The sequence below is a fragment of the Monodelphis domestica genome, chromosome 3 (genome assembly GCF_027887165.1).
Source record: "Monodelphis domestica isolate mMonDom1 chromosome 3, mMonDom1.pri, whole genome shotgun sequence".
NCBI classification, from domain to species: Eukaryota; Metazoa; Chordata; class Mammalia; order Didelphimorphia; family Didelphidae; genus Monodelphis; species Monodelphis domestica.
This window is the reverse complement of record NC_077229.1, coordinates 15902588-15917401: the sequence shown is the minus strand read 5'-3', so window position 1 is coordinate 15917401 and position 14814 is coordinate 15902588. Positions and strand designations below refer to the sequence as shown.

Genomic DNA, 14814 nt, shown 5'->3' with positions numbered 1-14814 from the left:
GTGGTGGAAAATGTCTGCATTCTCTTGGAACGCCAACGCAGAAAACCCTGAAAGCCTCATTTGGGTTCTAAAAAAAGCTGTGACTCAGGACACTAAGAAGCAGGAGGGGCTCCCTGTGTTTGGGTGACTGCGTGGAGAAGGAAGACTCAGACTCTCTCGGGACCCATCACACACCACAGATATGCCCATCACTATCAGCCTGTCCGTTCAGCTGTTGTTTTGGGGTTTGCCATCAAGAGTGGCGAATGCCGATGCCAAGATGAGCAGCTGCTGAATCAGAACAGTACTGGGTGTTCCTGCAGACTCGAGAGCTTGTGAGCTCCTGGGCTCTGGGCATCTTCGAGAGGAAGCTGGGTGGCCATTTTCTGGGGGTATTTATCTATCATAGGAGGGGATTCCTGCTTCAGAGGGGCTGATGCCCTCAGAGTGTGGGATTCTCAAGCACCTTCTTTGTTTTAATTGAATTTTTTATTTAATTCATTAATTTAGAATATTTTTCCATGGTTACATGATTCATGTTCTTTCCCTCCTCTCCCCCCACCCCTCCCATAGCCTACGCACAATTCCACTGGGTTTTACATGTGTCATTGATCAAGACCTGTTTCTATATTACTGATATTCACACTAGAGTGATTGCTTAGAGTCTACATCTCCAGTCATATCCCCATCGACCCATGTGACCAAGCAGTTGTTTTTCTTCTGTGTTTCCGCTCCCACAGTTCTTTCTGTGGATGTCGATAGCTTCTTTCTCATAAGTCCCTCAGAACTGTCCTCTCAAGCACCTTCTGCTAAGGCTGCAGTATTGACTCGGGGGAGCCCATCACATATAGAGAGCTGAGTGGGGTAAGAGGACCAGAGACTGAGTGTAGGGAGATGGATGGAGGCCATAAAACTAAGCCATCTCCTTGCAGCTGCTGTCTTGTGACTGGGGAAAATGTTAGAGTTTGCCAGATAAAGTCCATTTGCCACTACCCAGTGGGTCTGCTCTAAGGGCACATCAGCTCACTTCAGGCCTGCGCCTTATAAGTCAGCAAGTGAGGCCTGGTCCCTTTACCTTCTTGTGGGCTCTTTTAGCCCTGCCCTGCCCTGCCCTCAGAACCTTGGTGAGTCCAAGGATCCTAGGAAAGAAAACCCAGGAACAAGAGGCAGTCACCAGGCAGCCAGTTTTATTGTGTATCTAAGATGGGCTTCACACTGGAAGGGGCACAGTTCCCTCACTCTGAGTGATAGGCAAGTACATCGTGGGGGCTAATTAGGTTCATGCCATTTAGAAGGCTTGGTTAGGACCGTAGCAGCAGACAGAGCCTTCAAAACCTTGACTGGGGTCTGTCCTGTGTCCCCAAAATATCCCAGGACAGCTGTGGGTCAAGCATCTGTGAGGAGCTGGGCCTTGGGAGACACTGAAGCCATTCCCGTGTCATCTCTGGGAAGAGGCTGCACCAAGATGGATTGTGCAATGGGAAGGTCCAAAGATGAAACCCCCTTCTTCATGGCACTATTGTCACTTTTCTAGATCTGTTGTTAATTCACTTCGGATCCCAGCACCAAAGAAAGGCCAATCCCTGAGGGCATGTCTCTCCCCCCACAGCTGTGTTGAAGCCCATGTTGGCCAATAAGAAGCCTTAGGGAATGTAGTCAGTAAGACTCTGCTTGTAATTCTTTTCAGAAGACTAATTGGCTTTTGGCTTAAAACTCCTGCCTGAAGAAAACAATTAAAACAGTGAATGGCTAGATCCTTCTACAAATGCAGGACTGTGGGATTCCCACAGATTTATGAAATTCCAACATGGCAGACAATCGAAACCCTAATGATCTGAGAAAGCAAAGCAAAGGGTTCCAGCGGTAGTAGAGGTCCTGGCAGTTGATTTCCTTTTACAAGGTCCAAAATCAATTCTTAGCTATGGTGTTTTATAGTGGTAGTCTCTCGGTGATCGAGAATGACTATTGTCTTTGTGCAGTTTCATCTATGGTATACCCTCCTGTGGCTTTGGAGTCCAAAGGCTGAGGCGCACAGTTTGTGGCACATGGGGCCTGGGACGCCAGTTGTTACGGGAGGTGCAGTTGTGGCCTGGTGTCGGCGTCACACGCAGCGGCAAAACCTCGACGTCGCTCATCTTCAAAGGTGGTGGCGGCGGCAGCATGGTTAATGTGGGTTCGCCAGCTGCTTCTGTCAGAGGCAGCGAGTTCTAGTTGCTTTGGTGTAATGCCAGCCCACTTCAAGTTGGACTTTAGCTGATCCTTGAATCTTTTCTTTGGTCGGCCTTGTTTCCTGAGTCCAGCTGACTGTTCACCATAGAATACCTGTCTTGGTATTCGCTGTGGGTCCATGCGGATGACGTGTCCAGACCATCGTAGCTGGGTTTGGAGGACCAGGACTTCGATGCTAGTGGAGTTGGCTCTGTCGAGGACTTCCTGGTTGGTGATTCGGTCCTGCCATCAGATCCTCATGATTGACCAGAGGGAGCATTGGTGGAATTGCTCCAGCTGTTTCATGTGCTTCTGGTACAGTGTCCATGTCTCACAACCGTACAGGAGCGAGCTGAGGACCCTGCATTGTACACTTTGAGCTTCGTCACAGTGCTTACACCACTGTGTTGGAGGACTTTGGAGCGCAGCCGCCCAAGTGCCTGGCTGGCCTTTTGGATCCTGGCATTAATCTCATGGTCTAGGGACCCATCATTGGCGATGGTGCTGCCCAGGTACTTGAAAGTGTTGACGTTAGAAAGCTGCGTGCCGTCGATTGTAATGCACGGCTGGTTCGTTGGCCTCCCTGGTGGAGGTTGGAGCAGCACCTCTGTTTTGCTGAGGCTGATAGTCAGGCCAAACAGTTTTGTTGCGGTGGAGAACCTGTCCACAATGGTTTGGAGATGATTTTCTTGGTGGGCCATGAGAGCACAGTCATCTGCGAAGAGAGCTTCCAGGATGAGTCTCTCTGTTGTCTTTGTTTTTGCAGTCAGGCGGCGAAGGTCGAATAGTGAGCCATCCAGTCAGTATTTGATATAGACGCCCAGGTCTATATCCATCACAGCATGTCGTAATACTTAGGTGAAAAATAGATTGAATAGTACCAGAGCGAGGACACAGCCTTGTTTCATGTCATTGGAGATGTTGAAGCGATTGGAAGTCTCTCCACCAGATAGGACTTCCCCAGTCATGTCGACATGAAAGAGCTGGATCAGTTTGACGAATTTTGCTGGGCAACCGAGCTTGCTGAGGATCACCCACAATGCGTCCCTGTTCACTGTGTCAAACGCCTTCATCAGGTCTATGAAGACAATGTAGAGACTCAGGTTCTGCTCAAGGCATTTTTCCTGCATTTGCCGCACTGTGAAGACCATGTCGATGGTGCTGCAATCCATTCGGAAGCCACATTGTGATTCAGGAAGGTTCTGCTCTGAAACAGATGACAGGAGTCTGTTGAGTATAACACGGGCGAGGATCTTTCCAGCAGTGGAGAGTAGTGAGATGCCTCTGTAGTTGTCACAGGCTGCTCGTGAGCCTTTGTTCTTGTATAGGAATACGATGGAGGCATCTCTGAGTTCTGGGGGCATGTCTTCCTCTTCCCATATGCTGGTCAGCACTATGTGGAATGCCTGGAGCGCCTTTCCATTTAAGGCCTTGTACACCTCGTTTGGGATCCCGTCTTTACTGGGTGCCTTGCCTGCACTCATTTGTTTAATGGCTTTTTGGACTTCCTCTATTGAAGGAGGGACATCAAGTTGTTCAATGGTGCAGTTTTGGGGGATCTGGTCAAGGGCGCTTTGGTCGACTGAAGAGGGTCGTTTGAGAAGCTGACTGAAGTGTTCTTTCCACCTGTTGCTGATGCCTTTTTTATCTTTTATGAGAGTGTCACCGTCAGAGGATAGCAAGGGAGTGGTGGTGGGTTTTGATGGCCCATAGACAGTCTTGAGGGCACCGAAAAATTGTAGTTTTTCATATCAGCAAAATGCTGGATTACTTCTGCCTTTTTTTCCCACCATCGGTCTTGCATCTTCCTGATCTCACGCTGCGCCGTGGCTTGGAGAGACTTGAATCTGTTCTTTTTAGGAGCAGAGTTTGGGTTATTTTGCTACTCCATAAAGGCTTTGTTCTTGCTCACAAGACAAATATCACGTGTGTGCATGCATGTGTGTGTGGGGAGGGATGTAGGGGTTGATATTGCCCCTCCTTTACCTTTCTAGTCTTTTCCTCTTATTCCCCAACATGTACTCTTCCATTCAGTGACTTTGGCCTCTTAGCTATACCATAAATAAGATATTCCATCTCTCCCCTCTGGCTGTCCCCAATGCCTGGGATACTCTTAGTCTTCTGCTCTGACTACTGACCTCCCTGGCTTTCTTTAAGTCTCAACTAACCATGTCACCCTGGGCAAGTCATTTATGTCTGCCTTAACTTATGGAAAAAGAAAAATTCAAACGAAAGAAGTTTTCTTTACCCAAAAAGTTGTGGTTGTTGAGTTGTTTCAGTTGTGTCTATCAATTTGTGCCCCTGTATGGGGTTTTCTTGCCAAAGATACTGGACTGATTTGCCATTTCCTTCTCCAGCCCATTTTACAGATGAGAAAACTGAGACATACAGAATTCAGTGACTTACACAAGGTCATTATTTTAATAACAAATTTCCACATAAGTTTTCTGAAGTTATGTGATCCAAATTGTCTCCCTCCCTTCTTTCCTCTGCACTCCTGGAGCTGGCAAGCAATTGAGTCTGGGTCATACATGCATTATCACATAAAACATATTTCCATGTTATTCATTTTTGTAAGCGAATAATCTTCTAAAACCAAAACCCCAAAACATAAGTAAACAAGTGATAATCACGTGCTCTCATCTGCATTCCAACTCCAACAGCTTTTTCTCTGGGCATAGATAGCGTTCTTTGTCCTCATGCCCTCAGAATGGTCCTGGATCATCGCATTGCTGAGAATAGCAAAGTCTCTCACATTTGATTGTCCCACAACATTGCAGTTACTGTGCACCATGTTCTCCTGGTTCTGCTTGTTTCACTCTGCATCAGTTCATGGAGGTCTTCCCAGCTCTTTCTCAAGTCCTCCTGCTCATCATTCTTTATGGCACAACTGTATCCCATCACCTTCATATGCCACAATTTGTTCAGCCATTCCCCAATCGAGGGACCTCCCTTTGTAGAAGGAGTTCTTAATGGGTAAGTTCTTCGCACTGGTGAAATCAGGTCCAGTCCAAAAGCAAGAGTGTGGTTGGTTTTTTAATGTATATAGATTTAAAACTGGAAAGGGCCTTGGAAGTCATTTTGTTTACCTTGGAGAATATGAGCTCTTTGAGGGCTGGGGCTGTTTCTATTACTTGTATCCCTACTAGCACATAGAAGGCATTTCATAAGATATTTGTTGAAGGTAATTTAATGTGGTAAAACCATTGACTAGCATCTTAGAGCATATTGTGGGCCCAGTAACACTTAGTAGGACCAATTATTTGTTGAACTGCTCCTGAATGGAGGCTGAACGTGTGCCTGGAAGATGTGCTCAGGGCTGGGCACATAGTAGGGGCTTCCTGAATGCTTACTGAGTGACTGGGGTTTGTAGGTCACTCTCGGATGACAGAGCCCTCTTTGTTCCTTTGCCCACAGACTGAATCGAACCTGTCTGAAAGAAGCAGCTGCCTCAGGGACACCTCCCCATGTGTATCATCTTCTTTAAGTTTGATCCTCGCCCAGTTTCCAAAAATGCATACAGGTAATCTCCCCCATTTGGGTCTGCTGTCTTTTCTTGAAGGGTCATTTAGAGTGCCGAAATGCTCGTCCTCCTGTTCTGGGATAGTTTCTCCATCGTGCAAAGGCAAACTGATTTTGTGCCTGTTGAGCTGAATGATAATTGATGCAGTCTTCCCAGTTAGAGCTGGAAAAACCGTCCACTTTAACACCCCTTTTTGTTGGTGTTCAGTCATTTCAGTCACATCCAACTCTTCACAACCCCTATTTGGGATTTTCTTGGCAACAATACTAGAGTGGCTTTCCATTTCCTTTTCCAGCTCATTTTACAGATGAGGAAACTGAGGCAAATAGGATTTTCTCAGTAAAGATATTGGAGTGACCTGCCATTTCCTTCTCTAGCTCATTTTACAGATGAGGAAACTGAGGCCAACAGAGTTAAGTGACTTGCCCAGGTTCACATAGCTAAGTGAGTGTCTAAGGCCAATTTGAACTCAGGGGAAGGTGAATCTTCCTGACTCCAAGCCTGGATCTTAATTCACTGTGCCACAATTCCCATTTTTCAGACATAGAAATAGAATCCTAGAGAGGTTAAATAAGGCCTGCCCCAGATCGCACAGTCACTCACAGTGTCTGCTCCTTGGTCCTTGGATGACTTTGGACAAGTCACATCCCTCCTTGAGACCTCAGTTTCCTCATTTGTCTTGGGGGCCCTTTTCAATTAAAATCTATTGTCCTAATGTGGTCCTCGAATTCTAGCCAGTGATTGTTCTGTGATGTCAGATGGAAGGTAATGACAACGGATCAATAACATCACTGAAAATGCTTGGAGCTCTTCTTAAGAAAAATAAAGAGTAATAACTAATGTGCCTTGCAGCAGCCCAGTGAAATAGTTACTACAAATATTATCATCCCCATTCTCAGATGAGCAAATTGAGGCTCAGAGCGGTAGCCACACAGCTCAGAAGTACCAGAGACCAGATTTTAAGTCCTCATGAGACCTCCTCTGGGAACCTCTGGGGGCCCATCCCTTTAGGAGAGGCTCATTACTGGTATTTTGTTTGCATCAGTTACCATGGTTTGATGATGTGCAGCCGCGTGGGCATTAGATAAATACACAACGATGATCTATTCGGGAAGACACTTTCCTGGAGACACTGCTCATGACACTGCTCAGTTCCATGGGTCTGAGAGCTCCATCCCCCCGGCCTGAAATGGAGAAGTCCCCGAAACCTCCTCGTCTAAGAGACTATTATTCAGGTTTCCATAGAGTAACAGTGACTATCATTTAGTACAACACCTACTCTGTGCCAGGCACTGTGCTAAGTGCTTTGCATTTTCCTCATTTGAAGCTCACAGGAACCCTGGAAGGTAGGAGCTATTAGTATTCCCATTTTATAGATGAGGAAACAGAGGCAAATAGAAGTTAAGGAACTTGCCCATATCACACAGCTAAGAAGTATCAGAATGGGAGGTTAGATTTGAGGGTCAGCCAGGTTTCAGGCCCTCCATCTAGCCCATTTCCTGCAGGCCTCCTTCTTCTTGCAGTTTCTCGGAGGAGGCAGTATGCTTCCGAGGCAGCCGTCTGTGTGCTGGAGCTCTCCATCCTCCTTCAGGGCTAGCCCACCTCCTTTTTGAATCGTACCCCTGGCCGCCTCCATGGTGTCATCTCCTCCTCCTTTCCCATGCCTAGGCTTTGTTAGGGCTGCGCCACTGTCTCCTTCCACCTCTCCTGTCACTCTGGAGTCTTTGATAAGCCCGGTTCTTCCAAGGTCAAGCTGTTTGATCGGCAGCCGCACACAAGGACGTGGTCAGACAGGATGTTCCTGCTTCCGAGGAGAGCTTCCTGTGAAAAATGGCAGAACTGAGGAATACTTAATGAAGCAAATAAAGCTATATCAGAGGGGAAAGAGAAGACTTTTGTTTATGGAGTTCAGGGTCCTAGAACGTGCCATGTGATTCCTCAGATGGGGGCCTGCTTTGATGTCTACCTGCTTTGTTTCTCTTAGGGCTGACAAGCTGCATGGCATAATCTGGGTGTTGGGCATTGGTCGGCAATACTGTGTATTGTCTCCAAAGCAGAAGAGCATTAAAGGCCAGGCAGTGGGAGGGAAGTGACTTGCCCAGGGTCACCCAGCTAGAAAATGTCTAAGACCAGATTGGAACCCAGGATGTCCTGTCTCTGGGCCTGGCTCTCTATCCTCTGAGCTACCTAGCTGCCCCAATTAGCCATTTTTCATCCATTTTTCATAGTGCCAATGGTTAGACTATTCTCTTGATTTGCAGAGGATTTATACTGTTCTGGGGCTTGATGCAATGAGTAGAATGTCATCTCTAACGGGAGCTTTAATGAACGTCGGAGGATGGATGCTGACCTCAATCACATAAAGGCCATCCAGAGACCGTGCCGCACGGCAAGTCCACATTTCCTTGGCCAACCCCAGCTCACTGAGCCAGGTCCTGTGAGTGTGCAGATCACCCCCTTTACCAGGACGTCCGTCCGCGTTGGGCTTAGCATGGCCCCAAATTAAAGAATTGCACTAGGGCATCCTTCTTTGTTTACATCCTGGCTAGAGCATTCTCTGTAGTCCTGGTTAGGGCATTGTGCGCACACAGAGCTCCTTTCCTGGCACCATGTTGGACGTCAAGAGCCGGTGGATCATTGAACGGAGTTCCTCAGAGTTGTGCGTCTCGGAAAATCTCGACTGCTACTGGCTTCGGCATTGGAGGTTCAGTCTGAAGAGATCTTGATGGCTGACCTCCAAAAGAATGGATGCCAGAGCTGTATCCCACCTCTGGAGTCCAGGGACTTCCTGGGGGTCTCTTATAAATCGAGTGACATCATCTCAAAGACCCCCTTCTAAATGCTTGGATCCATTCTTAACTTGTAGCAAGTGGAGTCCTCCGGCTTATTAGGTCAGTAGCCAGAAGTCAGTCCGCCCTGCGGTCCCTGTTGTCTCCATTTCCTTCTGCTTTGTCTCCCTGATTTAGGCCTTTGAGCTCTTCCTCCGCTCGGGCTCTTCTGCCTGTGATGGGACACGCACCCTAGTTGCAGTGTAGATCTCAATGAAAACAAAATGCTTTGTGCCTTTGGTCTAGATTTGAAAGTTGCAAGGGGAAAGGAGTGGGCCAGGGATGCTCCTCGCAAGCTGAAAGTCTAGACCTGTCCACTCTCTCACGCAGTGTGCCTGGGTGCGTGTTTTTGCTGCTGTTGAGCAGCCACGTTCAAATCCATCGTTCGCTTTGGGGAGAAGGCTGGTGAACATAGATAGAGGACAGTCAAGATGGTGGCCGGCGAGGTAGGCTTTTTGCCCTAGACCCTTCATAACTTCCTCTACAACAACCCAGAAAACATTCTAAGTGGGAAAGCCAAGAAAAAGCCACAGTGAGTCATTTTTCCAGCTCTGACAGCTAAGGAAGAGAGAGAGAGAGGCCTGTGGGCACTGGGGTAAGGACTGGCCAAGGAGGGCACTGTTGGTGGTGGGGACAGTAAGAGGACTGAACATCAGAGGACAGGAAATATCCGGGTAGGAAGGCCTCCTAGGGAACCCTTGTACTTGCACCCGGAGCAGGAAGGGTCTATGTGGCAGCTCTGTTACGCAGTCCCGAGTCACAATTCCAAAGTGGAGTGGTTGTGAGGGAACAGAGGAACTCCCCGTGTAAGGAGCAAAGAACAAGTCCTCAAACCTTAGCTGTGTGACTGAACCCAAGAGCAGCTGGGGGACCTGGGAGTCCTCATTGCTAACCTTTTAGCCCCACACCTAAGGCTTAGGTGGACTAACCAGGGCAGGAGACCCAGACCAAAGGGGAGCTGGCAGTTTAGCCGCTCTAAATCTGCACATCTAGTGGGCTAATAGTGACTGAGTCCAACTCAGCCAGCACACAAGCCAACAGTCCAGCAGAAATTAGGTATAGACCAACAGTTTACACACTATACTAAGTTAAGCTCAAAATGAACAAATTATTTATATGTGAAGGGGATATCGTAAACAAATTAGTGGGGCCAAATGTCCGTCCTATGGCTAGGCAAGAGTTCATGACCAAACAAGAGGTAGAGAGGCTCACGAGAGGTAAAATGGATAATTTTGAGTAAACAAAATTTAAAAGTTTTTGTACAAACAAAACCAATGCAGCTGAACTTAGAAGAAACGCAGAAAACCAGGGGGGGGAAGCTTTGCAACAAGTTTCTCTGATAAAGAGCTCATTTTTCACATATGTACAGAACTGAACCAAATGGACAAGAATAAGAATAATTTCCCAACTGATAAAGGATCAAAGGATGCAAATAATTTTCAGAAGAAGAAATCAAAGCTCTCTATAACCTAATGAAAAAAATGTTCAAAATGACTAGTAGAGAACTGCAAATTAAATCAGTTCTGAGGTGCCATCTCGTACCCCTCATATTGTCTAAGATGGCAGAAAAAGAAATGACAGATGCTGAAGGGACTGTGGAAAAGTAGCTACTGTTAGTGGAACTGGATCCAAGTCTAACTATTCCGGGAAATGATTTGGAACTCTACTCAGACAAGCTCTGCGTGCCCTTAGACCCAGCAATCCTATTCTAGGAAAGACCAATTCTAGGTCTATTCCCAGAAAGTCAAAAAGAGATCAGAGAAAGTGGAAAAGAGCCCATCTATACAAAAAGATTTCTAGCGGCTCTTTTTGTGGTGGCAAGGAATTGGACATGGAGGGGATGCCCATCCATGGGGGAATGGCGAACAAGCTGTGACATCTGAATAGAATGCTACTGTTCTATAAAAAATGATAAAGGGGTTGGTTTCAGAAAAAGCTGGGAAGATCTATAAATGGATGCAAAGTGAAGTGGACAGAATCGGGGACAGTTTATATAATAACAACATTATAAATATACAATAAACTATGAAAGATTTAGCATAGTGACCCACCACAATCCCAGAGAATTCATGATAAAATATACTCTCCACCTTCATATATGGGCGCAGGAGTGCAGATGATGCCTATTGTTTCCTTTTTCTTTTTTTCTTGCTTCCCTCCCCCCCGCCGCCCAGAACATGACTAAGATATAAATTTGTCTTGCACGACTTCATACTTGTAATGGGTTTTGCATTTCTTGCCTTCTCGATGGGGAGGAGTGAGAGGGAGAAAGAGAATTTGAAACTGAAAATCAAATAAAATTGTTCCTTTTTCAAAAAGAAAATGAGAGGATCTGGAGACTTTGTTTGAAACCCATAATTCCAAGTAAATCTGAATGAGATAATAAAAACCCCACTGAAATGAAATGAAGTTTGAAACTACTTCTGATGGTCTCCTATTGCTTGGACATTGAACAGTGAATAGTCTGGAAATAATTGGGGCAGCCTTCTGTCCAGACACACAGTGATAAGCCAGAAAAAGTATGTCCACAGTGACTACACTACTAAGAGAAGCAGCAACCTCCACAAAACATCTGAAAATGAATGTTTTTGGTGGTTGTTGTTTTTAACCCTCACCTTCCACCTTACAGTCATTACTATGTATTGGTTCTAAGGCAGAAGAGCGGTAAGGGCTAGGCCGTGGGGGTTAAGGGACTTGCCCAGGGCCACACAGCTGGGAAGTGTCTGAGGCCAGATTTGAACCCGGGACCTCCTATCTCTAGGCTGTAAATGAATGTTTTGAGGCAGCTGAGTTGTGCAGTGAAGAGAGGCCCAGGCCTGGAGTTGGAAAGGCCTGGGTTCAAATTTGGCTTCAGATACTTCCTAGCTTTGTGACCCCGGGCAAGTTACTTAACACTGTCTGCCTAGCCCATGCCCTTATGTCTTAGTTGGGTTTAAAAAGAAGGAAAATGCATGTTTTGAAGTTATAAAGAACGTCGCTGTTTGGGCCTTCCTTTTCAAAGAGTACCAGTGACATGAGGTGTCTCATGGGGTGTCTTATCTGTGCAAAACGGGATTTCAGCAAGGCACAGTTGCGCAGTCTTCCGCCTCTCTCTCTCCCAGAAGTCGGGGTGACTGGAGATGGCCTCGGCGCCTTCCGTGCCTGACCAAGCTCCAAGCACTCTGCAGTGCCTGCTTAGCCGCCTTCGTGGCTCCTCTGGGGGGGGGGGCCTCCCAAGTTTGGGGTGGGTCCCCCTAGCTCACCGGAGTTTGGGGGCCCTGGCAGTGACTCTCAGCCTAGTTTAGCCCAGCTGCCAGGACAAGTTTACAGTGTCTTTGAACCCCCAGAGAGAGGCGGTGAAAGGTGGAGCCCAAAGGTGGGGGAGCAGCCCTGAAGGGGCTCAGGGAGCCTCACACCTGAGGTGCTGGTCCTCCCCGAATACCCCCAAATGATAAAGAACAAGCTCGGTTCCAAAGAAGAGACGTGAGACAAAGCGTCCTCTCCCAAGGTGGGGGTGGGGGTTGTGCAGACTCCTGTCTGGCGTTCTAGAATCGCCCCCTGTGACTGTGTGGAACCATGTGGCCACGGTAGCTGGCACGGGGGGCCTCATCAGAAACTTAGAGGAGACGGGATGCAGGCAAGGCAAGAAGGTCGACTCCCAGCTTCCCCGGGAAGCCCAGGAAGTTCTTCCGAGGCTCCAGCGTGCCTGTAGAGGATAAGAAGGGCTTTGGGCCACCAGGAACTGCCTTTGTTCCCCCTCCGCCACGGGCGCTCGCTGCCCGCCAGCCCTCTTTCCCTTCGACTGTGTGTTCCGGGACGAGAGCGCATCACGGACTTTTGGGGGGTGTTTTGTATCGGCTGGTCTTTCTACCGTCCCCCCTTAGCAAACACCAGTTTATGCTTGTGGACCAAATGATCCCCGATTCATAATTGGGGTGGGAAGCCCATCGAGGGGGACTTGTAGCACCGCCTGAGCCCGAGAGGGTGTGATCGTGCTCTGGGGACCTGACTTGGGACGGTGGGTGCCAGCGGGGGCCGAGACAGTCACGTCGGAGCCTGTGCTAAGTATCTCCTTCCTTTGGGCAGCTAGTTTTTTGGACCCAAACAGAAAACTTTTCATTTGCCCTCGATGCCCTTCGTCTCCCTAGGCTTCGTTCACCGTTCTAGCCTGGTCAGGTCTTTCCGCCCTTCTCAGCTTTGGCACTCCCGGACGTGACGGGTGTCCAACTGGCACGATGGAAAAGCCGGGAGCCTGGTGGCCGGGATTTCGGAGGCCCCGGACATGCGATGACATAAAGATCATTCTGGCCCTCATCGCCGCCGCCGGGGATCGCTCGCCGCTCCTGGCAGCTGCCTGTGGCAGGAGAGCAGCATTCTCGTAGCAGGGTCTGTAATTCGGTGCCGCCCCTGGGATCAGCCCTCACCCTTCCTCCGTCTTCTCGTGCCCCAGCTCTCCTCACGGCCTTGGAAGGGTCCCCTTTCTTGGCAGATTCCCAGCCAGCGGCGCAGGTAGCTTCTCCACAGGCTACTCCAGACTCCTTTGGGGTGACTATAAGACCAAGTCAGCATTTTTGCTTAATGGCCCGCCCATTGCAAATTCCCGTGTGAAAGAAAAATGCCTCCACTGGCAGCACTTTTCGGGGTAGCCACGGCCTGGGCCTGGCCCGGAGTAAATGTCCATCTTTGGGAAGCAGCCAGCCACGTTCCGATGCCTGAATACAGCGGGGCACCACGGCCCTGAAGGAGAGGGGGAAGGGGAGAATTCTGAGCAGCCGGGAAGGCCTGCGTCCATGCAGAGGGAGGCGAACAGAACCCCCAAACATCGGCCAAGCCCGGCCTGGAAAAAGATGAGGAGATGCAAGTCCCTCCATGTTTGGCCGAGGGGGAGGACTATGGCTGTGGGCAAGTGCAGACACCTCAGGCTCGGGCAATACTCTGGTCAGTTCGGCTCAGCTGCGTTCTTTCCCTCCCATTTTTTGTGACAAGGGTATTTAGAAATAAATGAGAAGTAAAAACAAGATGTCAGTAAGGAGAGTCTTAAAGTCTCCTTTGTTTCTACCATGGACCCATCTTACCCCAACCTGGACCGAACAGGGAGCACGCTAGATCCCTGGGGCTCTCACTTAGAACATTCCTTCCAGCCTAACAGTGACGAACACATATGCAATCCTCCGTTTAGCTTTTAACGCCCCATAACCTGCCCCTTCCTACCTTTGCGGTCTTCTTCACTCTCTTTCCCTACCACGAACTCTGAGACAGGGACGTTGGCCTCCTGGCTGCTCTCCTACAGGACACCCCATCTCCTGACTAGGCATTTTCACTGGCTGTCCCGTCAACCCGAGAAAATCAGAGAAAGCCCAACCTGGTTGTAATGAGGGTCTTTAATCAAGGTAGGCAGATTCATTGGGGAAGATGCAGCACCCCAGGCCTGGGACTTCCAATGGACTACAGAACACCAGGTGCTCATATGCATCTTAGGAGAAGGGGATGGGCATCAGCTGGCTCCCTCTGGAAGCCCTAGCCCTGTGTTGGTGAACCTATAGCACATATGTTGGAGCATGCTCTCTCCACTCATTCCTGAGGACATTCCTCTCATTACCCACCCCTCTGTCCAGCAGCCCAGTAGCAGCACTTCCTCCCTCCCCTGTCTGGGGCAAGGCAGGGGGCTCACATGGGGCATAAGGATGCTTTTTGGGCATTCGGTCTCTAAAAGGTTCACCATCACTGCCCTAGTCTCTGTCTAAGATGGCTAAGAAGGCCTAGATGCAATAATCAGAGGCTAGGGTGATTGGACAAGTACAATTACAGTTCTGACTGTCTTTGGCTGAGTTCTGGCTTGGGTGATTGAAATTATTTGAGAGTTTATTGTTCAGTCAGGGACATGGGTCCATCTAGGGGTTTCAGCAGACAAGGTTGTCGGCTCCATGCCTGGATTTCAGTTCGACCTCCCCTCCTCTGGCTTCCTTCAGGTCTCCTAAAGTCTCACCCTCCTTCCAAGAGTCTCTCTAATGTACCGTCTGTATCTTGTTTTTACATAACTATTTGCATATTTCCTGCCTGTTGGGCTATTTATTGTTTGCCTTCCTGTCCCCCAGCACCCAGCCCCCTGGCCTGGCAGTATTTGGAGCTTAATAAATGCTTCTTGGCTGATGAGCCATTGGAAGAAACCACTCTGAGGGTGGGAGTGTGCAGTCAGAGCTAAATCCCCTTAAATGTCCCCTCCTTCAGCCCATATCTCTCTCTCTTCCCAAGGAGAGAATCCAAGCCTTGGCACTGATAGCATTGCAACAGCAGAAA

General features: G+C 48.6%; 1 protein-coding gene across 2 annotated transcripts in view; it reads left to right on the top strand.

Moving 5' to 3' along the window:
• Positions 1-14814, top strand: part of TANGO2 (transport and golgi organization 2 homolog) — a 147691-nt gene that overhangs the window by 52512 nt on the left and 80365 nt on the right. For both annotated transcript variants that reach the window (XM_056821399.1, XM_056821398.1), the window contains exon 2: positions 5605-5710. In XM_056821399.1, the coding sequence (XP_056677377.1) occupies positions 5655-5710 (56 nt within the window). In that variant the 5' untranslated portion in view covers positions 5605-5654. The remainder of the gene's footprint in view (positions 1-5604; positions 5711-14814) is intronic.